The sequence below is a fragment of the Chlamydotis macqueenii genome, chromosome 1, assembly GCF_036417535.1.
Source record: "Chlamydotis macqueenii isolate bChlMac1 chromosome 1, bChlMac1.mat, whole genome shotgun sequence".
In the NCBI taxonomy this organism is placed as follows: Eukaryota; Metazoa; Chordata; class Aves; order Otidiformes; family Otididae; genus Chlamydotis; species Chlamydotis macqueenii.
Window position 1 is genome coordinate 191,159,381 of NC_141556.1, and position 27,112 is coordinate 191,186,492.

Below are 27,112 nucleotides of genomic sequence, written 5' to 3' on the forward strand. Positions count from 1 at the left end.
TCATAAAGTACCATCCTCTGCCCTGCGAACAGAAGAAAAGCTTAATTCCCTCCATCCCCACCACGCCAGTTTTAGCAAGGGAGAGGGAGTCCAGTCAGACAGCAGATACTTTGTACTGTAGTCTGCATCTGAGCACACTTAGAGCCTTTTCACAGTGAATACTGCAAGACGTCCTGTTTATTTCAGCATTAATCATTGTGAACAAAAGTGAAAGAATTTGGCTCCGGCTAATGAAAGCCAGCAGTGCTCTGCTGTTGGCAAAGTGCAGAGCGATTCTTTCCCAGAGCTTCAGAAAGCTGAAATGGAGAAAGATTAACAGATAGGTGCCAATCTCTTGATAAACTGGGAAAAAGGGAAACTGCTTTATAATTGATCCTCATTAAAGCTACCTTAAAATGATGATAATTTGCGTATGTAAATAACAAGCAAGGAGAGAATGACAGGGAACAAGCTGGAACATTGTGTCCTCGTTCACAATGATTCTTTGATTCTTATTTTTCTCTATCCAAAATGTTTGCTTGTTTACTTAGATGTCAAAGAGGACACCTACTCATATGCCCTTGGTACTTTTCACATAACTTCAGCCACAGAATTAGTATGCAATTCACTGCAGTCTGCTATTAAGAAAACAAGCAATGGAAAACCTCAAATCTTTTCTTCCCTTCCAGTGGTAACCCAGACTTACAACATTGCACTCAGGACATTTAGCCTGTGATAGAAAACAAATTCCAGAGCTCTAGGACCCCTGAAGAGATAAAGATCATTGCCAAAGTTATAAATATTACTTGATGTATTTATGTCTAGGCTGTCTGAGCTACTATTTGAAGCTACAAAAGCACAGCAACACCATTTTGAGTGTAATAAACTTCAAGAAGTTTCATTAATTTAGAGTTAGTTCCTGGAGAATTAGATGTATTATAAAATTTGGTATTGCACTGATTAGCATCAAACTGCATTAGTGATCATGGCCAGGTTGGACGGGGCTCTGAGCAACCTGATCTAGTTGGAGATGTCCCTGCTTCTTGCAGGGGGGTTGGACTAGGTGACCTTTAAAGATCCCTTTCAACCCAAACTGTTCTATAGTTCTATGATCCTGTAGATCTATAGAACTAGACTAATAGATTTCCTTTTTTGCTTTATTATTGCTTTTTATGAGATTCAAGTGTAAGGAGTTTATGTCCACTAAACAGCACACGGTAACCAAGGATGCACTCAGCTCATGTTTTCCTCTGCAAAGATGTATCCTGTTTTGTTCTTTTACAAGCAGACAAATATTGTGGAGTGGTTAAACTAACAAAAAATCCTGACTTGCCATAATTAAGGACTAGAGGAAAAAAAGGAAAGAAGTTGTACTTTTATGGTAGTCTTTCAGTAGTTTACAAATGGCAAACCAAGATTTAGTCATCTTTCTCTTTCCTTAGGCTTGATTCAATTCTTACCAGATGCACGGGAGTTTTTACAGGAACTTTATTAGGACTAGATCAGGCTGCATAATGGAATCTGTAACAAATTAAAAACACACTGCTAATTGGAGGCCAGATTATTATGTAATATCAATTAACTTGGCATTTAATTACCATGGTGATTGGGAGGAACTATAAATTGCTAGATATATAATTAGAACATCGGACTTCTGTGCCACAATGGCTTCAGAGCATGGGTGTAATTAGCTTAGATTTTTCCCCAACATTTTACATGCCTGCAAAATGTTAAGACAGACAAATACCACTTTCATTCCTGCCAATATTCTGTTATCAATGAGAAAAGACAAATAATATGTTGCAGTAGGACAAGGGGTAATGGTTTTAAACTAAAAGAGGGTAGATTTAGATTAGACATAAGGAAGAAATTTTTTACACTGAGGGTTGCAGAACACTGGAACAGGTTGCCCAGAGAGGTGGTGGATGCCCCATCCCTGGAAACATTAAGGCCAGGTTGGACAAGGCTCTGAGCAACCTGATCTGGGTGGAGATGTCCCTGCTCCTTGCAGGGGGGGTTGGACTAGATGACCTTTAAAGGTCCCTTCCAACCCAAACCATTCTATGATTCTGTGATCATAGCTCAGCTTCTTTTAAGGTGACTAGAAATTTCCTCCTTTCTGTTCATCATATAGAATCTTTTTATTGCCATTACTCTGAACAGAACCATTTTGGCATGACTAGTATCAAGCAGGAAAACTGCTATTTCTGTGGAAAATGTGGTTTCCTTTTATTTCCCCCAGAAATGTTGTCTGTCCTCTTCCGGATGTCAAAATGTTTCAAGCTGTAGAGAAGAGCACCAATCAGTTGGCTACTTATGCACTTAGCCGACATATGAAAATGCATGGAGGGAGGCCAGAACTTTACCTTAGTCATGCTTTCTACCATCCTAAAAGGAAATGAAACATCTTTGACCTGTGAATGATCCCTACCACATACCTTTCTTCAAGCAGGTTGTGTAGCACACCTCTTACTGTAACTGCTGCTCCGAGGTGTAATACGTCAAAAAAACCTATGTTGGTAACTTGACTTCTGAACAGCTGACTATGATTAAAGGCATAAAATGGGAATGGGCCAGTTGCTGCATGAGACATTTTCTCATTACTCAATAGCACTGTTTTCTTTGGGGAGAAAAGTACAGTATCTAATCTTGCTGCTGGTTTTAGTTTTCCACAATAAAGGCAAGTACCTGAAATTAGTAAGATTTTTGTCAGTGTCTGCCACAGAGTTTAGTCCTGGCTTGCCAGCCCTGTTCTGCTGCTGCATGTGAAATACAGCCGTATCACGGGTGTTTATCTTAGTAACCTGCGGTAAGATAACCTGGTATTAGCAACTGCTAGTATCTCATTGCTAATTAGCTGCTTTCAGTAAACCTGGAAATCCAGGGACATTTTTTATAAAGTAACATCTTAAAAAATGGTATAGAGGGGAAGAGAATATATTTTGTTGTATCACTACATTCTGGCCATCACAGAAAGCAGGTGAAGAAAGGGAGATCTATCTTCCAGACAGGCTGGACACGGGAAGAGGGTGCATTCAAGGGTGGCTGCCAGAAGAGCACTGTTGAAGATTACAGGACGGGCAGACACGGGCTGGTGTTTGTGGGCAGTGGCACTATGATACAAAACCTTCAAAACTGGTTTTATGATTTAACCTCTAAACTGTGTGTCACTGCTGATCTTTATAGGGTGGTTTGAGTACATTGTCAGAAATTAATTTCTTATCTCTACCTGGTTCCTAGTGGATAGGAGCTCCTGGAAGAAAACAAGCATCGTAAGTCTTATGTACTGGTAATGGCTGTGTTGGTAGGGACTTAAGTGAGGCAGAGGTCAGAGGCAGATTTACGGGGCAGAGGAGCTGGTTGTAGGAACTGTAATCCTCTCTTCTCCCATTAACATCAGCAGGTGTTTGCTCTGAATCCTGGTATGTGGGAGTATTTACATAATGATGCTGTCCCCCTTCCAGATCTTGGATGCATCCGTCCCTGGAAGGCATCCCTTTTCTCATAGGAGTTTGTCCAGTTATTTGGAGGACTCTGGAAACTGGAATTGCAGGAGGAAGAGTGACATACAACATCTTCACAAGTTCTGGGCAAGCACATTGTCTCCACTGTATATCAGATAGAGTATTTTAAGATGAACCTTTTAAGGTGAACCTTTTAAAAGCAGGGACAATGGAAAAGAAATTCACATCAGAGAGTAAGCAGAAGATGTTATTAAAACTGAGTGGTAACATGGAATACACCTGTTTGTTTGTTTTTGGCTTCTATGAGTATTGCTGACGGTTTTAATCTAAACAAGATGGGGATATCAATGATGTTTCACATGACTGCTTTACCAGGGTATTCAATGGTTTCAGTGGCTTTACCAGGGTATTCAGCTGTTTCAGGGTATGGCACTCTCTCTCAGGACCATCAGCCTCTTCATTGCACATCACAAACATTCTGCAAACAGAGTAAGCAATAAGTAATGGTTTGGGACTAAATGAAGAGAGGCCTCTCTTCTCCTTCTCAGCTATCGGACCCTCTGCTGCCAGTTGTGCTGAGACCCAGCCACTCTGCAAGTGGCAGGGATAGGGAAGGGGCCACCGTTACAACAGTATTTCCCAGATCACAGAGGAAGCAGAGACCAAAAATTGGTTTCCTAAACAGCATAAGGGCCCTGATGTTGCTCGCTGGCTCGTCTAGGGATGGAGGAATTGGGATTCCTTTTAGTCTGTAAATGTGTGCAAAAAGTGGCTGCCAAGGTTTAGTTTTAAAACCTTTTAGGAATGTGAGAGCTTGTTAGAGAAGAGGAGATGATGCAGGGGGGTGGAAGGAATGAAGCAGGAGAGAGGAGGAGAGAGGTCGGAGGCAAGTGGGTGGAATGCAGAGAAAGTGGGAAAGAAATGGGAGAGGCTGTGTTTTGAGGACTGTGGCTTGAGCTGGGGTGGAGAGTTGATGAGCAGAGACCTCGGAAAAAAACAATTTTCTTTCGGACAAAGTTGCAGCGTGGATGAAGCACCTCTTACAGCCTCCTGGGAACAGGGCAGCCCGCGGGGAGCCAGGTTTTCTGTCACCTCATTGCAGCTGACCTCCCCATGGGTGCTGGCTCTTTGGGTGGTGAGACCGAGCCCATGGACGGGCCTGCCGCCCGGGGAGCACGAAGCCCGGCTGGTATCGGCAGTCCCGGTCACGCCGAGGCGGGCAGCCCACGTCTGGGGAGCTGAGAGCAGAGCGGCCGGGGAGTGGGTCGCCGGCCAGTTCCCAATTAAAGGGTCACAGGGACAAGCGGGTGGTCCGGCCGTCGCTAGTGTCTGAGCCCGAGGGGCGCGGGGTCCCGGCGGGGGCGGCCATTTCCCGCCGCCGGCCCCTCACGGGCAGCAGCGGGGGCGACCCCTGGGGCCGGGGTGGTGGCGGCCCGCAGGCGGGCCCGACGACCAGTGGGGCAGGATCCCGGCCGGACCCCGGGGCGCCTTTCCCGCCCGGCGGGGGAAGGGAAGAAGGGAGGAGGGCGGCGAGGCGCCGGGCGCGGGCCGGGGCGCTGAGGGAGGCTGGCTGCGGCGGCGCTGCCCCGGGGCCGGGGCGGGGGCGGGCGGCGCTCAGGTGAAGGGGCCGCCCGCCCGGAGCGGCGGTGACGCGGGTTGCGGCGCGGCGGGGCTGCCCCCCGGGCCCCATGTGGACGCCGCCGCCGCCCGCCCCCGGCGAGGGGAGCCGCCGCCGGCGCTGAGCGGGGCTGCCCCGGGGCGGCATGCGGAGCCGCCGAGGATGAGCAGCCAGCGCCGACCGGCCAAGGCGCAGCTCCGGCGGTCGCTGAGCGAGCAGTTACGGGACTCCACCGCCAAAGCCTGGGACTTGCTGTGGAGAAACGTCCGGGAGCGGCGGCTCGCAGGTCAGTCCCGCCGCGCCTGAGGGGAGACCCTGGGGGACGTCCCGGCGGGGAGCCCCGCTCCGAGGGGCCGCCCCGGGGCTCTCTGGGCGGGCATCCGCCCCCCACCCCTCAGCCTCCGCTGCCGCCGGAGCCCCGAGACCTCGGGGCTTCAGCCCGGGCGGGACGAGGAGCTCCCCGGCACCACCTGGGCTGCCGGCGCGGATGCGGTTGGAAGAGCCGGGGTGCGGGGAGGTCGGACCCCCGCCACCGTCCGCCGCCCCCAGCCCGGTGCAGGCAGCACGGGCCCGGGTCGCGCCGGGCGCGGTGGGGATGGTGCCACAAGCACTCGGACTTAGGGCTAAGCCTGGAGGTAGCCCCGCGTCGGAGGCACCTTCAGAGCATCTCAGAAATCCAAAGGGTTGACGTCGCCTCCGGGAAGCGGGCTCACCTGCCTGCCTGGTCAGCTTTCTAAGTCGCTTGCAGATGCAGGTTGTTGGTTCCTAGTGGGGTTTGCATGTGAGAAGGACCGCAACTCCCAGAGAAAACTGGTTTGTTTCATTTCAGGAGCTTTTATAGCTTTAGGCCACAGAACTGCTCTGGAAAACCGGGCTCCTGCACTCTTACCGTCCCCAGGTGGAGGCCAGAAGGACACGGAGCAGGGCAGGTGCCCCAGTCACATTTAGAGCTGTGCTATGGCAGCAGCACCTTCGCTTTATGCGTGCAAACAGACCGCTAATTTGTATTTGTAAAATATTTCATAAATGGAAAGATCTAGAGGGTACATGCAAGTGCGAGGTAGAGTTATTATACCGGCAAACAATCCATCAAGATTTATGAGCAGAATCATGTATAATGAAGGCTAATTTGCAAAGATGGATTCCTCTGCCACATCCTACAGCATTGTTAGGAGTTGGGTGACCTTGCCGAGGGCACTGTGACATACTGGTATTGTATAATACAGAGGTAAATAGTGTATGGTCTATAGCACATTAGTTCTTATATACATACAATTAAAATAACGGATAAAAATTGCATGGTAGTTTTTTTTAAAATTAATCTGAAATGAGTAGTTTCAATAATGAATTAGTAAACCAGCTAATTTTGTAGGGTTATAGTTACTCAAAATATTAATGTCTTTACATGTAATCTACTTACTCCTGTATTAATAGCAGATGCCAGTAGACATTTAGCAAGGATACTCTTGGCTATTTTTTTTCTTTTTTGGTCAAAGACAACTATTGCTTGATTGAGCAAAGGAACTGGGCAGGCTGCCATGAAGCTGTAGCCAACTTCTTAAAGCAGCTGAGTATTAAAATTGATGGAGTCAGACTTTTTATTTAAGGTGGATAGAATACTAATGCCCTGGGTTTATGCACTGCCATAATTTAAGTGCTGTTCATAATATTCTGGTGAGACATTGATACACGTACCCTTTAATGAAATGATTTATCTGACGACATAAGAAAATGTTTACAAATAACATCTGTTGATTCTAGAGGTGTTCTCTTGTTCAGATGCTTTTATGTCATTTTTGTCCTTGTTTTCATATTTATTTGTCCTTCTGGCCCCCGTAGCTGTGGTGCATATGCCTCTTCTTTCAGCTTTTGTAAATGAGAAGGCAGAGAATTTAAACTGATCTAAATGTGTTATTATTTGCTGATTGCCAGGCCGGCTTCTTTTCTGTCACAATAGATCTGATCCCAGTCAGGTGGATGGTTGTACAAGTTCCTTTTTTTTTCCTCAAAGTTGACATTGTGGTTCAGCCCTGACTGATGGGCAGAGCAGCAGTGTAACTGATAACTAGTGTTGAAGAGCAATGACTGAAACAAAACATGGTTTTAATCATCAGCCTTCTGTCCTGTTCCAACCATCAAGCCAAATAAAGACTTGTGATTAAACCATCGTTGTGATGACGACTTTGGAGGCACTTCCATAGTTACTCTTTTGGTCTGCTTTACTTTTTTATCTGAAACTTTGTTAAAGTTTCAAACACCCGTTGCCCAACAAATACCAGCAAACGAGTTAAGCACAAGACAGCTTAATTCATAAAAATGATATAATCATTGGGGTTGGGCGAGACTCTGGGAGGTCTCTAGTCCAGCCTTCAGCTCAGAGCAGGATCAGCACTGGGGGCAGAGCAGGTGGCTCAGGGCTTTCCCCAGCGCTTGTCCCGAAGAGTTTCTGCCCCGATGTCCATCTGCTGGAGCAGAACACGGTTGGGCAGTGGGGGTGTGAGCTGGAGCAAGGAGCCTTGGCTAGAGCAAGGAGAGAGCTGAACCTTGGCTTGGCTCCTTTCAAAGAGGCAGACAGCGTGGCTGGGTTGCTGTGGAAAGTAAGCTGTGCGTAAAGACTGCTACAGTGTGCTCCTTCCCTCTCTCCCGTGCCCTTTACAGCAGAGGTGATGAGCAGCAGCCTGGGTCCTGGCGTGCTCCTGGGACGGGGCTGCTCCAGATTCTCTCTTATTCCAGAGAGATCTATGGTGCCCAGCAGCTCTTAGTCACTCTTTCTGATTCACTGACTGCAATTTGTTTTTTAAACAATGAGTATACCCACTACAGTGCTACAAATGCCAGCCTGAGTTTTTCTGTGCCTTTCATAATTTTTGCAGAGGTAGTTTAAACTATTTGTGTTCCCACTATGCTTATAATTTAAGTTGGGATTCACAAACTGGTTGGGAAATGAATTCTAACTCCCTTGATGGAGTGGGGACCTATTGTCTGAAAAATTGTATAAAATATTGTTGGTTTAATGTAGTTCTAAACCACTATGCCATTATTGAAAGCCATTGCTTTAGGAATTTGACGTACGTATTTAACAGGCTTTTTAAAAGTTATGACCCTAAGGTGATTCTGAGATCCCTACTCAAATTATGTTCACTTGTTACACTAAAACACAAGCTGTAGTTGTTACATCCATTGTCCGTAGGCAAAAAGTGCCACCCTCTCTCTGGCATTCTTTCAGTTACTATATACTAAAAAAAATATTCAGAAAGAATATATTTAAGCTTTGAAACTCAGTACTTCAAAATCAGGAAACACCAGAGGTAAGGATGCCTGTTGCTGCCTTGTTGTGCAGCCTCCTCGCAGTGTAGGATTTTCTTTTAATGAGATTATCACATCCCCCTTTTTTACACAGAGCTTTTTTGCCTCATTCAGTGCACAAAGTAATGATTCCCCATTGCTGAATCTGTTAACCTAGAGTCTGCTGTACTGCAGCCTTCTCAAATCCTGGACTGAGCACAGAATTACAAATTCTCTCAAGTATTCATGAGCGTGGTGCTTAGGAGCGCCGAGTCTTGCATACTTCATACCATTAATGTTTTCATCGTATTCCTAGAAGCTGTAAGGTTACATTGTTCCCATTTTACAGATAGGAACCAGAGACACAATGAGATTGAACTCAGGAGTATCAATAATTCTGAGTGTTAGAGCTTGAATTTTCTACTTTAATATTCAAATTATGGCTCTCAGTGGCTCCTATTGCGCAACGCTCGTGCAAATCAGTGCCCGGGATCAGTTGTAGTGCACCCGGGGAATGAGTAACTTGCAACTGCTGACAGTCTGGTCAGATTTTATTTCAAGTGACTTGCTGAAAAACAGACAACCAGGGGTGGAACTGCAGGGGCACCATCTACTTGGCATAGTCTCAGAAATTTGATTTTTTCCTGTGCATCTTCCAGCATCTGCAAGAGATGCTGCAGGACTCCTGCAGCAGCTGGCTTATTTGGGTACGTGACTGTGATACGTGACTAGGTCATCGTCCATCATCAAATGGGATCCTAGGGAAGTGCACGTGTGGATGAGGTTAAGACTTGGTCCTAGTGCCTAATGGGAGGAGGGTTGAGTTAGGATTACACAGGTGACTTCAATTCTGAGACTTCCTGAAGTTTGAGCAACTTGACTTTGCAACCCTAACATTCATCTAATAATAGAAAAGTTTGTCTCTTATTTCCTAGGATTAGCTTTTAGCTGTGGTTTAGCAATCCACAGATTGCTGCCAGGATTTCTGCTCTGTAAGGCTGCCACTGCTGTGTCTGCAGTGTAGATACACCCTCAGCCTTTTTGCCCAATCTCTTCTCACCTGAGCTTCAACATTACAACGTATGTTCTATGTTCTTGAAGAGATTGTATCTCCATTCAATTTCCTCCAGCTCTTCAGGTACAGTTCCTCTTATCTCTTTATTGATGTCCTCTCTACTGCCTGTCCCAGCTCCTACTTCACTGCAGAGCTCTCCGAGAGCAACTGCCTGGGGTGATTTTGGGGAAGAATCTCAGATGCTCCCACCCTGTTCTGGACTTGGCTGTGCTCCAGGTAAATGGAATTTGGGGCAAGTTTTCCACCAAATCTCCAGTGGTTTGCTCAGGCTGACATTTCAAAGTTTTAGAACTTGGCCAGGTTTGGACAGATTTTTCAGAGACTAGAGTGACTCTTGAATCTTTGCTGTGAGGTTACTGGTTTCTGTTTCAAAAGACAAAGCACTAGTTTCTCAGTCAAGCAGCATGGAACTGTACAATGGGAGAACATACCATGGACTAATTTAATCTTATAAATGAATGACCTGCAGCACCAAAAATTGAAAGAGGAGCATGAGGCAAGCTCATGATTAAAAGAAAATTTTAGACTGAAGAAGCCAGATAAAATCTGGCTTTAAAAGATCTTTGAATGGAAAGGTTTAGAAAACCTACTCTTGGGTATCCTTGACTGTACAGGAAGACCTTATACACTGATTTGCAGCTACAAGTGTCGCTTCAAATGTGATGGAAATGCATTTATGTCAGAGATTAAACTGAACATTAGCTGAAGGAAGGTGGAAAATGGAGAATAATTTGTCCAGCAGAAAGTAATGGCCAGATTCAGCATTTGGCAAAGACGTCAAGGCAATGCCCTTCCCCTCTCGAAAGTAACGTGGTTGCTTTGTGGGTTATTGAGGTTTTGTTGGCTGCAAATGAGCAGGCCCAAGTTTGTAATTGCACCTCTGGCAACATGGTGCTCCCTGGCACTAGCTGATCTGTTGATCCTGGGGAATATGGAAGAAAAAGTGGGCCTTAAAAAACTAGTGGTCACAACCAGAACTATCTATGAGTTTTAGCAGTTTTCTGTCATGCCTGTATGGAGGCAGGAGCAGCCATATTTCTAGAGCCTAATTAGAGAAGCATCCAATCTACAGGTACCTCATAGTTTTTAGTTTTAAGTTAAAACAAAACATTTTTATGAACTTGCTTTTGCAAGTTTGTAACCTGCAAAGCAGAACTCATTATTTCTGGTGTGATGTATGCTGAGGTCAGTGTTAGGAGAGCCCAAAGGAAACACGTGTACCGGGAGAACCCCTGAGCAAACGCAGGAGTCCAGATATGGGGCCAACCTTAAGCCTGCTGCATCTTGATTTTATTCTGTTACTGAAATTTCTTCTTAATTAAGGCCTTTGTGTACAGTGCAAATGTGTCAGGTTAATCTAATTAAAGCCGTTCAAGAAAATAGTGGATTTTTTAGTAAAATAATTTTGCCAGGTTAGTTTTCATTAGGGAGTGTGGGAGATGTGCATGTGAAAAATCTACTCTTTGTTGTGGCCTTTTTAGTGGGCATACTTTTATATTCTGCTTTAAAATCATGTGCGTATGTTTTCAGAAAGCAAAGCAGAGACGTTGCAGTCTGTGTCTTGTACTGGAGAGTACAAGATGCTGATTCTCATGTATGTTGATGAGATGTGTATGTGTAAATTCCCCCCTAACCCGACCCCCTCAATGGGTAAAGGCTCTCCTTTGTCAAGGAGAAAAGTTATGAAAGATGTCCTTTATTCGTGATGGAGCGCTTCAGGGAAGAAAGAAAGTGACTTATGAGTGATTCGCTTGGTCAGGCACGCCAGGAAATTTCCTGCTCTTGTATCAATCCTAACGAAAATGTAAGAGCCAAAAAAGTAGTCATTGATCTCATAAATTATGTTAATCACGCTACATATTCTGTATTGATGTTAGGATTGGTTTTTTTGTGAATTTCTTTAAAATAGATAGATGCTCTTCTTTGCATTCATGTTATGTTAGTATTCTGTAATTTCCATCTCCTTCCCTAGCCACTCCCTGAAGACCAGCAGTTTGAATCTGCAAAGGGGGCGGTGGTGGCAAAATACCACCATTGTTAGTTCTGCTGCTGCCGGGTTCTCATGACCCTCAGCAACAAGAAGCTAATTCCAGAAATACAATTACAAAAATACCAATATGCTTGACCTGCCAAGTATTTCTGTATCAGCATGAGACTGCAGAGGGGGGTGATGAAGGACTCCCCACTGTCTTGAAGTCCAGAGAAAGATGTAATTTTCTCATACCCACTCCTGTACTCCCCTGCCGTTTGCCGTGTAAGGTTTGGAGTGACTGTGGAGGAGCAGCAGAGGTTCCTGGAGCAACAACAACATTTATCTTCTTGGTTTTACATTTAATACATAAATTCGGTATTTGAACAAGTCCTGCTTCCGTCAGAGAGTGCTATATCAGAGATTGTTTTCCTAAGAGAAATTCAGTTTTGATGACTCAATTTCCTAACATTATGAGATACAAAACTGCTGATAAAATGAGCAATCAGTGCTTGTAAAAGGACTGGATACCATTTGAATCAGTCAGTTGCTATTTGATAGATATTTAGAAAAGATTCTTGATAGGTCTCCCTCTTTATGGTTCTTGACTGTTTACTGATTTCAATTACACATTAATCTTTACAAAATAACCCCTTTTTTTTTCTAGAAAGTTATTGTGTCAGCCCTTTTTATAGTACAGCTTTATTTTATTTTATTTATTTTTTTTTGCCACTGACTTTGCATGGTTCCTTGAGCATCTGCAAGGTTCTTTCAGTTCTCAGCAGACAAATATTTCTCCTTATTTCTCTGCACATATAGATGGCCTCAGCTCATTTCACCTGTAGGGATTTCTTATGTGACTAGAAGATGGCTGATACCTTATCAGTATGCTACATCGTGCCCTTATGGAGGATTCCTGTAAGCACTGTAATTATTGCTGATGTTTGCAGACCATCATATTGGAAACAAATTATAGTACTATTTTCCCAGGAGCAATATATATAATACAATATTGTTTAAATTCCTATACATTTAGATAGATATGTTTATTGATACTCATATTTTTCTATGATATATAGGAGCTCATATAGACTGATATAAATACTTAACTTATTTGTCTGACATTAAACTGTAATGACATTTTCCCATCCTAAGATTGCTTCTTAATACCAGCCATGACATATTAAATTATGTATCTTCTCAGTTATTTCCTATTAGGTGTTTTGTATTTATTTGTATGACTGTAATCCCACAGATCACTTTTCATATCCCCATGCAAGTGACTTTACTTATAATAATAACTGTGCTAGAACATTTATATAGAGCATTTATATCCACAGTAAACTTTTAGCTGCTAAATGAACACCGTAATAATTCCCATCAATACAGCCTTGTTGGTGGCTAGCCAGCAAATTCCTAAACATGGAAAATTTCTGGACTCAGTCAGGCCCTGGAGTCTGGACTCCCACTCCACTGCTTTCCCTGCTACAGCAGGACATGGTGTTTAGTTTCAGGAATCAGTGAAGTCTCAGTTCTGAATTTTGTGTTGCCACTTTTTGCTCAAATGCAAAAACCTCTTAAAAATGTCCCATATTGTAATGTATTTAAGGATTCTGAGAATGTAGATAACATAAGAATTTGATTTGTGCAATACTTGCCAGGCAATGGCCTTATTTCACAGCAGTGGTTTGACTTATGGTTTGTCTTCTTGTATTTTGTATTCCTTGCATTTCTTGTGAGACAGATGTTCTGTCTTGCTCTTCCTGATTTCTTTTGGTTTTCTGTCATAGCATGGCCAATTCCTGTGCTGCTATATATCATAATTCCTTTAAAAATAATCTCCTTGAGTCACAATTCATTCAGAAACCCAACTTTCACTTCGACTGAAGCATATTTTAATATTAAATTTGAAAATAAAAGCTTGAAAATGTGAACTTCAGAGGCTGCAAAGACAGAAAACAAACAAAAAAAATATTTTGTGAAATGTCATAGTTCTAAGCCGGCCTCATGATTTTAAAGAAGTGATGCCCGTCTTATGATTCTTGAAAATTCAGTTAGGGGAATATTATTTTCAATTAATAAAGTATTTGTGATGGTTTCTTTTGATAATTACAGGCTGGAAAGTATGATAGCACAGACTGACATTAGAGCATCCACAAGAAGGTTGCTTCTGTAGCAGCTTTGCACATCCTGTTTACAGTTCAAAAATGAAAATATTTTGACAATCAGACCGTCCTGGTGCACTGCAAACACGCAGAGATTGAATGTATACAAATATGAGCGTGGCAAGTAACTATGGTAGAAGAAGGGGTTGAGGAACATCTGCAGTTCATGTCGCTTGTTTCTGAAAAACCTAAACCTCCAAAAATCAATATGATTAATTTAGGAAATGAACAATTTCATGTGAAATGCTCTGCCTGTTGTTCCAGTAGAGGGCAGTAATTTACATTCAGAAATATCAATTAGTACGTGTACACAACCTGAATCACGGAATACTGGACATAGTAACTGGTTTTACTAAGATAGTGTGATATTCAAGGCATACTAAATCCCTCAAGGGAAAAGTACCACCCTGAAGTTTTATTTTCTGTGCTTTTGCAGCTGGACTTAGTCACACTGAATGACACTAAGAATTTATTCACGTCGTACTCAGTTCACTAAACTAAATCGCCTCCACAGGCCCTGATGCTACATGCAGAAGTGTAGCCAGTTTAATGCCATAAAATCCCCAGCCTGAGGGACTGTGACACAGCTCTTACATTATTTGGATCTCTTAAAGGAAGAAAACATGCCAAAACCTATGTGTTTGGATCCCAAGATAATCACATGAGATACAAAACTAGGCAGTACAGATACAGCCTCTCTCACCCGCGGGGTGCTGGTCTGCAGCAGTGTGTACAGACCAGCTCTCCGTCCCTTGGCATAGTGTCCTGTGATTACTTCCAGCAATAACTACACTTAGCAATGTAGCAGTAAAACAAAATTCATGAGAGTTCAGAAACCTAAGATGCTTTCAGCGAGCCTGTCAATCAAAATTCAAACATACTCTGCTGTATATAGTCATCAGAGTGACCTGTATTTCAACAGATAATTTCATTGAGATACCAAATTTTTTTCCCTGTTGCTGTTGAGCAGTTAAGTACATAGGAAAGTTTTTGTGTCCAGAGATCATTTTTACAGATCCAGCAACGTGCTGTAGTACAGTGGAAGAGGAGGCACTGAAACTTATAATCATTGTGTTTCTTTAAGTGGTAGCAATTTGATTGCTAATCTATTTCAAAACCACCACCATTTGAAATTTATACTTAGCTGAAAAATGTTTGATCTGCATTTCTTTAGTGGCAAGATAAGTTCACTAACTCCAAAATAGCTTTCTTAATTCTGTCAATACTTTGCAAATTTTACTTGTCACAGACCTAAAATAATGCAGGGAGAACTGATTTCTTCTGTTGCTAGAGCTAAATGAATGACACCAGTGCCCCAGGAAGCTAAGCAGCATGTTTTCTGGGAAGGAAGGATTCCTGGCCCAGGACATGATGAAGCAGAAAACACTGAACCTTCAGAGATCACTTAATACAGCAGCACTTAAAAAAACCCCAACAAACTGGAGTATTGCTTTAGTTATAGAAAGCATTTAAAGGGAAATTACAGAAACATAGTTCAAATATCTCTTATATCATATGTAGATCTATTTGGATCTGAGCTAAGAGTTGCTTGAAATATCTTTGTATTTGTGTCACTGCAATTTAGGACGAAATTCCGGGTAACTGCCAGCTCCAGGAAGGAGAGAAAATGTCAAAACGTCAAAAGAGTTAAGTAAAAACTGATGTTACAAATGATTCTTCTCTCAGTATAAATACTGAAGAATTACATTTAGCATTTGAAAAAAAAGGGTTCCTAAAGATTTAGGAGCCTCCTGTGTTGGTTCATAGCTTGAATTTCCCTGAAGTGCATTGCATACATGTGTAAGTTTATTTTGGATTCGCTACATGGAGAAGTGAGGAACTGAGCATCTGTCCCAATTTTTAGGTTATTTTCAATGTGCCTCTCATTCCTCTGGTAAACGCACCTCTCTTTCCTCACCCCAGCCCCACTCATCCCATGCCGAATGACATGCTGTTTCAGAGCTTATCCAGAAAAATGCTGTAGTAATTTGTTTGAGACTGTGAGTCGTTTGTGTGTCAGTTGACTGCTGAAACAATAGGCGATTGGCATCTCACGGTTTTGCTGGTTTTAAGAGGTCTCTTTAACATAAGGAGAGATTTTATCTAAATAAATCAATTTTACAGGGAGATTTCAGCCATTGGATTTGTAGTAAGAAAGAAACTTTTTATTTATGATGTTGGAAAGACCACAGCTGAGAATGCACCCATTAATAGACTCAAACAGATGGATTCTGACAAGTCCGTGAACTATTCACGCTCTTTTTTAGCAAATATTTTGCAGCAATCCCAACTTGCAAATACTACTTCAGAAACAAGTATGGAACTCTCTATCTGTCTCAAGGTACAAAACAAAAAGTAGTGAGTGAATTTAAAATACTGTGGGTTGAGTGTGTATATGATATTCACTTGAAATTTAGGAAGGAGTGCTTTCAATGGAGAATTTCTACCTTAATTTCCGCCACATGGTGAGGTGTTTGGGGTTTTACCCAGTTTCTCTCCTGGGAAGAACTCTTACAGCTTCCTTATCAGTTGAATATTTGGACCATTTTTTTCCCACCAGTTACATTAAGGAAAATAAAGAGCAACTTCTCCAAAATCAGAAACGCTCTAGATTCTGATGTAAGGATGACTTTTATCATCCTGACTTGACTTACTCCATCACTCCTAAAAATAAAGAAGCATTAGTTTCTAGGGAGTCATAAGCATATAGTTTTACATCAGCTAGGCAAATGAGTATTTTGCTAATTACAGTTGCTCTATGTCTATGTCCCTAACAATTCCAGTTGCTTTTATTTCAGAACAAAGCTGATAATTTGATTATGGCCTTAATTCAGCAGAGCACTTAAATACTTTGTAAATGTAAATGGTTAAGTGTTCGACTCATGTGGACTCATCTGTTTTGTTACATTTAACCTCTAAACCAACAGCATATTATTTAAAAAAATATTATCTATTAAATCAGTGTGATACGATGCGTGAGTTCATCAGAAACGGAAAGGTACCAGAACATCCATATTTCTGACAAATAATAAAATAGAGGATACTGTACCTAATCTGATTCAAGTAGAGATCAAATACATTTGAGAATCCAGGTTAAACAGGACACCATCATATAAAATTGACTCTGAAACATCTGTTTTGTTTGATACAAAACCATAAACATACGTAATTACAAAATGGCCTAAGCTGTTTCTTTTGAGGGCACCCTAAACAACAAGGACAGCAGGACAAGTGTCGCAAAACCAATGCATATACATTCATCGTGGCACGGCAGCATTTTAAAGAAACTATCAAATTCAGAGGGATTATAAAACAGCTGGGATGAACTGTAGGTAGGAACACCAGACTTCACAGAGCTGGTTTTTAAATCTCTGGATTCTAGGTCACGGCAGAGGCTATGATGCAGAGTGCTCGCTCTTTCACTCCTTCGTGTTGCTTTCTCTTAAGGGACAACCATGACCTTTAGAGGGCTGCAACCATTATCTCTTCTGTTATGGAAAGGATCCGTTGGTGCAATCCTTAGGCATCATGGAACTGGGAAGAAGTTTACTGCTGTGACAGATCGGGCAACATATGGAAGGAAGTACGACGTTCTCCAGAGACAGATTAAGTTTTTGCCAAGGCATTTTATTGAAATTTTGGAAAATAAACAGGTCATTAATTGAGTCCAGATTTAGCTACTGCAAATTGTGCAAAGATGTTGCAAACCAGATGCTTTCCCCTATTTGTTTTTACAACCCTTTCTATTTATGGATGCTCTTATTTAATGACTTACTTCTTTAATAGACGGCATTGTTTTGCACGGGAAGTCTCGTCTCTCAGTTGGTTTTGCCAGTAGATGCCTGAGTAAAACATACATGTCCACACAATTTCACGGACAAACCAGTCAGCCATAACATAAGTAGGAAATAATCAGTAGGAAGTTGTGGAATACAGTAGTTCTTGTAAAGTTAACATCTAATTCTTCCCTGGGTTCCTTAATGCATAGCAATTTTCAGTCTTTCTCTATGGAGACCCTGCTAGTGAAATGGTAGAGACAAAGACACCTGTCCCAAGGACAGCATCCTAACGCATGGCTTGCCGATGAAGGTGTAAATACAACTCATGGCACCATTTCCCTGGCTTTCCTCAGGTATGCGGCATAGCCACTGATGTACCTGTTGGCCCCAGTTTCAACTTCCAGATCAAGGCTGGATCCCAGAATGAGAATGTAGCAGCCAAGTCAGCTAAGCTGTACCAACTGACAGAAATACTTGAGAAAAGGGATCTTCATTTCTTTTCCGCGTAGGTTTCATTTAGTCCCTGGAGTACAGGCATTATGTGATGCTCTATCCAGTCTTGATTCATCTTATAAATAACATACAGGGCAAGAAGCATCTGCCCTGACTTAAAAGCCCTGAGTCTAGTGGGGATGCCTTCTAAAAGATTGAGCTAGTCACACTGTCAAGACAGAAACAGGTACCTCTGAGAGCAAGTCCTGTCATCCTGAAATAGGTGTGTGAGACAAGAGGGATGAATTGCCCTCTGGTGGTGCTTATTTCTCTCCATAATCCTAGGAAGTGGCAGGACTAGTGTCAGTGACAGGCAGTGAAAAAGCCTTCTCTTCAGCTGCCACCTGAGTGCATTTGATATAGAAATCAGTGAGCCACTAGCATTGCAGAAGTTTAATTTTAGAGATTGCTGCTTGTAGCATCTCTGCCTTCATTTTAAAGTACCTGCTCGAGTAAGCAAAGCGGGAGATCGAGCTGACAAGGCGCCTGTAACTTCAGTGGCACTTGAACATACACTTAAAGTTACATGTTCCAGGAGTAAGCAGCCAGTGTACCTGAACCTCACATGAATGTATTTCTCCATTTCCAGATTATTCTGGGAGGCAGGCTGTGAGTTACACATCTTTAGAAGACATACTGAATTTATGGTAATATAAGTTCTGTGATTTTAGTTGTGATCCCAGGCTGGTTTAGCTAAGCAGCAAGGGCAGCAGCCATGCAGATTTTGTACTGCATGTTTTAAAGTGCATTTTGAAGTTCACTTTTCAAACTACTAGTTAGTTATCTGTTGTGTGAATATTTATTTTACTGGGTACAGTGTTTTCAGTCAGAGAAAAAGTCTGTCAGCCTCAGGTATCCTCTTTTTCACAGCTGCTGGTGGATACTTAGGAAAGACTATAAGGACATAACAAGTTTTTGGTATAATCTCTTAGCTTCCAAGTTTCCAAAAGAATTCTTTGCTGATGTTGTTAACAAGGCTGCCAATTAGGGACAAAGTAAGAGGGAGGTTTACGATGTGACTGTGCACTTCCTAGCCGAGCTGCACCTAAGCTGGCGAGACACAGAGTCTGTTTCCCGTTTGTCATCTTCTGGAGACGTGTGATCCCTCACATCACAATTGCTATTTTAAAAAGTAATTTTCAAATCACTCACAGGTGTCACGGCCAGAGTTGCCTCCCTGTCACGTGAACTTTCACTAGTCTGAGCAAAGTGGGAACAAAGTTTATTTTTAAAGCAGTATGGGCTAACTAGTGGTTTGAAAGCAAAACCTCCAGAACTCCATTTGGTTTTAATTTATCATCCAACCTATTATGTTTGGTAACATACTAGGAACAAATGAGTATATTATTTGTCATAAGTTCCCCAGGACACAAAAGGAGGAAAAATAAAGGCTGAAATACATGAATCTCTGGTTCATTCTTTTGCAATCCAAGTACACAGTACATACAAAATGCTTTAAAGCCAATTCTGATCTCAGCTACACAAGTGCAAATCCTGAGCACTTATCAATGAATTCTCCTTTGGAGTAAAAGACCTCCACAGCAACATGGTCTGGAAACATTTTTTCCAGGACTCGATTTTGCCTTAATTTCATGTCCTTATAGCTGAGAACAGCACTTACCTGTCAGAACCTAATTGAATGAGCGGAAAAAAAAAATCTGCAAACATAAACAAGACCAACGTTTTTCAAAGGTCAGGTGCAATTTCAGTTCTGCAATTTTTAGTTGCCTGACTTGCGGTACTTCAAAGAGATCTTATGTTCAGACTGAGGAAACCAATGCTCCCATGAAGTCAGAGGTTTGCAAGTGTCATGGAAAATCGAACCAAGATGAGTAGTTCCTTTTGAAGGTTTTGGCCAAGGAATTTTTCCAGTAAAACTACATTCCATAAACATGGAGCAACACCTTAAGTAGACAACAACAAATGAGGAACACTGTGGGGCTGATTTGAAAGAGAGCTGTATATTCAGAAAGTGGGACAGGGAGGAAGCCTGGCAGAGGGACTTGATAGGGTGCCAGGATAAATAGTGGGTAGACAGCAATATTTTCATCACGCTGGAATCAAGAGAGTAAAAACCAAATTAACGACTGGTATGGACCTTATCAACCAACTTTCTTGGTCTGCATATTTTGAGAGGGGGAGTCAACAGAGGAGAAGAAGTCTTGGTAAGTGGTTACTGGAGGAGGGGGGCAGATGTGCAAGGGAATGTGTAGGTGTACAGAGCTAGAGAGGGGAGAGGTGGAGAAAGAGAATATGATCCAAGGCAGGACAGCCGATAGAGGTGGGGAGGGGAGAAGGAGGGAACATCTGCTGGAGAATAATTCACCCCACCTGCATTGCTGCAGGTTTTAGGCTCTCTCTGACCCTTCCTGCTCACTGGAAGCATTTTCCAAAGGCAGGCTGTGGGGCAGGAGGAGTAGGCTGCCTGCACATTCTCAAAAGAGGCAGTGTCATGGCTGGCAAGGGAGCTACGGGAAGCCCTTTCCTCTGCATCGCTCCTCCTGTTTGGCAGGCTTCCACTCTGTAAAAAAAAAAAAAACACCTGCAGCTTGTTGGCCAAAATTACTTTATCCAGTTAGATACATCAATTCCACAGTGTCTGTATAGTGCAGTGCAAATTGTGAGTTTAAAAAAAGTGCAAGAAAGAAATACAGAGTCTAGAAATGGAAAGCTTAAGTTGCACACAGAGCAGTTGATTGCTGGGAGACAGAAAATCCTGGCCGGGGTCTTGTCCTTGTCCAATTCATGAATATCTAGTTATATTGTAAACTATTCCACTGCTGGTTTATTGTGGAAGGTCTGCCAGGGATTATTGGTTTGTTTTATTGTAAATAAAATTGTAACTATTCGATACTCCTAAGTCTTCTGACAAGAAAAAATAATTAAAAGCTATGGGCATTATGCATTCTCTTTCAGACATACAGGGCAATTAACGTACTGTACAGAGTAATTTATGTAGATTATACTTAATTCTAGCCTTAGGTGAGGGATACATGCATGTACCGTATTTCCCTTGATTTCTTTATTTGTGAGGTTGCCATTTAGGCAGCAGTATGGTTAAAATTATGCAGCCAGCTCAGTGTTCAAGTGTGTTGGTCGCACTTACAGTGAAATGGTGGGTCAGCCTTAAAGCTGGGCTGGTGACCAAATTCACTGCTCATCCATGTTACTTTCTGTGCAGGACCTTTTCTCTGGTTCTAGGATGCCCAAGATGGTAATCTGGGCAGGGGCTTATCATGTGCACGCTGTTCTCCAGGGCATGGGCAAGCACATACCCAGATAGCACGGGGACCGACCTCAGCTCTGTGCTGGATTCAGTGCCCTCACCTGCCCTTGCGGCAACAGCACAGGACTGCCATGTGTCAGGCCAGATGGTCCTGCACTCTGTCAGGGATGCTGGCTGCCACAAGGCTTAATTCAGTTTACTTTGTCAGGGAGATGGGAGAGGTGGAAGTAGAAGGGATCCCTGCAGCTTTTGCAGAGGGCGTCCCTCCTGGGAATGCTTGCCACCCCACGTAGCCCAAACTCCCACCATGCATCATCAGCCAAAACCCCAGCTTTCCTGGGTCTCCAGGAAGACTAACCAACAGGGGACTGGTTTTGCTGTACCTAGTGGCTGTCCTGGTGGTGATGGCTTGGGGATTGTAGAAAAAAGGAGATATGTTAACTGTTAGTGAACAAAATGCTTTATATGCGTCCTGCAGTGTAACTTCCCTGTGTGACTGCAGTTCAGCCCTAGAGTCAAGCCCCAGCGTACCAGTTAGTGCCTATTGCTCTGTAGAGCCGCGTGTACAAACACTACATCCTTGTTACACAGTATTTCTAAGATCTGATAACATGCATTTAATAATATATTGGGAAATCTGTGGCATTCTGCAAGTTTAGACAATAAGTGTCTCGTGTGAAGAAACCCACTACAAGTGTAGGACCATTTTGAAGGGTATTTATTTTCTCCTCAGTTCATGCAATTACAATAGGCTTTAGCCTGCCTCCAGTGGACTGATATTGCTTGCAAGGAAAATGAATCTGCCTACAAAATTATATTTCCTTTTTTTTTTTTTGCGTACAGGTACCAAAGTAGTTAAGCAAGGCAAAGATTACTGTTATCAGTCAGGAGATTGGTACAGAGACAGGTTATACAACTTCCCTGAAGCCTTACAGCAAATCACTGCCAGGTAATCCTGTGCCCTAACCATCGTGTCCCTCTGCCTCACTGAACCAGAGACTGAAATAACGCGATGAATATTGACTGATTTGAAGGAGCCTGGGTAATTTCATGTTTCCATGTCCTGTGCTGCTGTGTTTGAAATAGTGTTGCCAAGAGCTATGCCATTCTGACTTGTTGACCTTTTTTAATTTTTACAAAATCTAACTTTGGCATTGTCTCTCTAGCACAGAGAGATGAAAAAACCCTCTCTCAAAACCAGATCAAACCCTGAATATTTTCTCTCTTGCCCATTTCATCACCATGGTACTGGAGTCCTGTTGAAAAGAAAATAAACAGCGAAGCCCTCACATGAAGTCTACGAAGGCACGAACCTTCAGCTGAGATAGGAATGTTTGCCTGTGGTTCAGAGTGACACTAGCAGCAGGGCTGTGTAGGGATTTACAAGGTATTTGGATAACATAAGAAACTGAGTTTATCTAAACACTTACTTATGTTATCACTCTGTTATCCAAGCACTTTGTTAGTGAGACTGGAAGATTAAGATGTGTGTTAGCCCACCACTACTTGAATATATTTACACAATTCTTGTGGGTTTAGTTTTAGGAACTTGGGTATAGATTTAGCAGATGGAGTTGCACTGAGGGTATGGAAACTACTTTTAGCTCATTCCTGTCATAATACTCTCCAAATGCTTTGGCAGAGGAGATCTGCCACCTGAAATGTCTTCCTCTCTTGTGACCTCTATTTTGAACTCTATTTATTATCCAACTGGGTTTTTTTTTTTTGTTTTTTTTTATTTACTGTTGAGAACCACTCTCTTTAGGGACTTCACACTGCAGGATGCTGGCTATTCTTGGCTTGTGAAGAGTTCAGCTAAGGACAGTGGAGTCTATATTCATATGCCGGTGTGGTTTGACTGAGAAAAAATGTGATGTTTAAAACTGAACAGGAGTGAAACCATAACACCTAAATTAGCAGCCAGGCACTGAACGAAACAACCAACCCCTTTCAATGACTTTACCCACCAGCCAGGAGTGCCTGGTCCCTTCTAACCCCCTGGGAGAGCAGAAAGGACAGGAAGGTCACATCCTCTGAGCCCATCATCGCGGCCAACAGACCACCAGCTTACGCTTCACCAGCAAATGTGCCAAGAGGGAATAGAGAGGTTGTGCCCAGGGGAATACTGGTATTCTGCAGGCTCCAGCCACAGACCACAGGAGCGGTTATTTTGATGCATTTATGCACTAGCAATGCTGTTAGGATCTGACTGTTATATAGTCCACAGGGTTGGCGTGGGCTGGTTAGCTGACATAGGAATACATACCAGCCACTCTAGGTCAGACCACAGCTCCATCCAACCCAGTATCATGCATCGGCCAGCGGCCAGTCGCAACTATTTTGGGAAAAACGTAACACTGGGATACATATGCAGTGGTGCTGTATACGTTAGATATCCTACCTGCGTTCATGTGGTTCAGGGTGGTCCTGAGCCATGAGCTGGATCTTTGTGCTTAATGGCCCTTGCTGGATTTTTCTACCAGGAATTTACCTAATCTTTTTTTGAACTGTTTTAACTTCTGGCAGCCACAGCATCTTCTGACAATTACTTCCAGGAGTCAGCTATTCAATATGAAGAAATATTTATGTTTGTTCCTTTTCAACCTGGCCCATGATCATTTCACTTACTGTTCCCAACTTCATCCACTGCGAGAAAAGACCTGGTGGGCAGACTTTTGTAATAGCGTAACGATGTTTGTTCGTTTGTTCTCAATTACTTTTCTAAAAAGTTTAAAAATCTTGTTTGCTTTTTTTTGTTCCTACTGAGCACTGTATTGGATTTTCGTAAACCTGTCCAAGAAGGGGACAATAGCTCCATTAAATCTCATCACTGTACACTGTGCACTGTGTTCCTTTAGGGTGTTTTTTTCTCTGGCACATTTATCAGCACTCAAAAACTACAGTTTTAATGCCTTCTCAATCAATATTGTAAGAACCTTCAGTGTTTCCAACCAATTTCTTTTTTTTTCTTGATTTTCAGACTAATTTGATGTCCCTATATTTTGCCACCTCACCAGTCAGTCCTTTTTAAAAAATCATGTATGGATAGTGGACAAAATAGGTTCCAGTGCTAATCTCTCTGGGAGTCCACTGGGAACCTCACACCACTGTGAACATGGAATATTTATTACTGCTTTTGTTTCCTGTCTTTAAGCAGCCATTAAGCCACAAGTGGCCTTTTCCTTTTTATCTCTGATAGCAGAGTTTCTTTATGATCTCTTGGTAGAGGATCTTGGTGGAGCCTTTTTCAAAGCTGTTACTATTCATTTTGTTGGTTTGACATCCCTGAGCTTTTCTACAGGAGGAGCGATGTGAGGAATCACTTCGATTTTCTTGCCTTGACCCTCATCCTCTTGGCTTTTTGCAGGTGTCCTTGTTTCTGAAGTTTGCCTGGGTGGCTGGTGGGACATTTACCTCCCTTTTCTCCTTGCCGTCCTTTGTGCCCGAAAACACACTACTATTGTACTGACCCTGCGTATAATTTCTAATCCTCTGCTTGTATTAGTGCTGCCTTCTATGCCAGGCCATTAATGCTTTTGTATTCAGGAGGTGCATTTTATGTCAGTACTATCCACTAACATGTGGGTCTTATAATGCAAATGGATGATGATTTGATGCTGGAACAAGGATGCTAGAACAGAGGAAAAGGATATAATATACTATTCAGAAGCCTCTTCTCCTTATTTGAAGTTTATCAAAGGTGTCTATAAGCCTGTCTTTCATACATAAGAAGAATCCTTGCTTTGCAGTATTCATTTTTAAAGCTATCAGACAGTTGACATAGCAGCTGACTTGCCTCCAGAACACATCAATATCAGGGTTTCCAGTGAAATGATCCTCTGTTGTAATGCTGTGCAGCTATTAGGCGTCTCCATATTGCTTCCCGGTGATGTCAAAATCTTGCATAAAGTGTTTTCCTTTTGCCCCAGTCCGATTCCTGGCAGCCCCAGACGAGCTGCACAGCCTCATTGCCCTGGCACGGCCTCAGGAAGATGGTCGAAGCACTGCTGAGCCAGAGGGAAGCATTTCTGGCTGCTCTGGAGACCCTGCTGTTTCATGCCTTGGATAAATGAATTTGCAGCCTGTAGTAATCCCAGCTCAGCTCTCAAACAAACATCTACGTTCAAACATAAAACATTTTTCCTAAACAGCAGGCAAAGAACTTCTGCTTTGAAAAGTCCTGGTCCCAGAGATAGGATTCAGAGCACGTGAAGTAAGTGAAACCCTCATCATAAACACAGCTTTGGGTTCCCTGCATATGACTTTTTTCTCTTCCTAAATTTTAGAAAGGAGGAATTGCCTGCTGTTAACACATGATCTGCTGTGCAGGCATCTGTAAAGGCAGATATAGGTAAGAAATATAAGATATATGGATAGGATAGGGATAAGTGGGTAGGACTCCAATATAGGATGTATTGCATATGTAGGATATTGGAGTTTTGGCCATAATCCAGCAAACTGAACTGTTCTACCTGAAAAATTATAGAAGAGAATCCAGAGATCAATGAGTTAAAAGCAAACGCCTGATTTTTTTTTGTTCTGTGACTTGAAAACAAGAGTTTCCGGCTTCTTCTAACTACTTGTCACTAATGTTAATAACAACTGTGCTCCTCCAGTGGTTAGGAAGCTGTGTTGTTCTCATAGCACCAGTGCTTTCAAATGAAGAGAAGCCATCAGGTTGCCATTTAATTTTAGATGTGATATAACATGATAAGTGCAACTAACAATGAAAGGGAAATGGGTCACTGCAGGAAGATCAAGTGGCTGATTAGTGTGTGAGAACCGCAGGTTCAATCCAAGCCTGAAGAACTCTGCGCCATGTACATATCGTGCACCTATCACACAGCTATTTAACAGGGGTTAATTGTAAGACATAAGTAAGTGGTCTTGTGGTTTATATATATACACAGACATATATATATGTGAATGCAAGTGGGAAAGTGCCGTTCATCAAAATTTACCCTCAGCTACCCTGCTGCCTATACAATTCCCTCATGTCTATGTGAGTAATACTCTAAGGTCAAGGTGGTGCATAGAAACTAACACTGTTATTTTGCTCAGAAAAGCTAGTCCTGAGTGGACAGTTGGTTATCAGATATGTGTTAGCATTTCTAGAGTACACCGCACTGTTCCTTCCAGCTGATGACAGCACCCAGCTCTCAGTGAAATGGAAGCAGATCTCTAGTACTGCCTCTGATGCTTTGGTACATACGGATAGTCCTGGGGCAGGTTTTTTCTGCAAATAGTTTGCTCTTTCCCTCCCACACCAAAGGCAATTTCAGGGAGAAAAGGTGGAAGAGGGACATAAAAATCAATGAACAGAAAATCAGGTCTTGCAGTTCTGCCTGTGAATGCATACAGGGAAGAGTAGGCATCCTTGAGTTGACTTTGTCAGTTACACTGATAAACACAGCACGGGTGTCAGTAGTGCCGTGCTGTATTAATAAACCTTTAAGTGAAACTTCCTGATCTTCCAGAAAATATCAATATCCATCAAATCACTGTTTGTCATGCTAGATGTCTAGCTGTGACACCTAGGTATTATACTATAGATATAAGTGGCACCATTTCTGATTCAGGTTTAAAAGCACTAATTCCAGCTGTGGTTTTAGGAAGGAACCTCCATTCCTGTGTGGATCGGTTGTGCCGTGGGGAGGTGGAGTTGGGTTTCCATTTCATGGGCGGCGCTGCTGTTGTGGCAGGCAGCAATTTCAGGTGTGTGCTGGAGCTCCCCCACAGCCTTTGTGAAATGCATAGGGAAGCTTTCATCTTGAAGTGCTTTTATGAGATGCATTAGCATGAAGTTCAGTGTTGCTCTATTTATTCCAGAAACTGTGTAGACTGAGTCTGAAATATTAATTAGCACTCTTATATAAGAGCTTAGGCTTCAGTAGTACTTTTTGTCTGAAAGGCTGATGGCCAGAGGGGTTTCCTCATTTGAATGACGCATTTTTGAAAATCAACAGTGAGTGTCAAGGCAGTCACCAAATGAGGAGGCAGTAATTTTAAAAGTATGCTGTGAGGACTTCAAGCACAACTTCAAGCACAGGAACTTTCAAA

The 27,112-nt window shown here is 42.6% G+C and overlaps 1 protein-coding gene across 8 annotated transcripts in view; it reads left to right on the forward strand.

The window, feature by feature from the left end:
- The window catches only part of STARD13 (StAR related lipid transfer domain containing 13), a 302,655-nt gene that overhangs the window by 151,663 nt on the left and 123,880 nt on the right, over positions 1 to 27,112 (forward strand). The window contains exon 1 of one of the 8 annotated variants that reach the window (XM_086771989.1): positions 5,172 to 5,347. The exons of the other annotated variants lie outside the window; for them this stretch is intronic. Coding sequence (XP_086628115.1) covers positions 5,224 to 5,347 — 124 coding nt within the window. The 5' untranslated portion in view covers positions 5,172 to 5,223. Of the gene's footprint in view, positions 1 to 5,171; positions 5,348 to 27,112 lie in introns of those variants that run through there. 8 annotated transcript variants of the gene reach the window in all.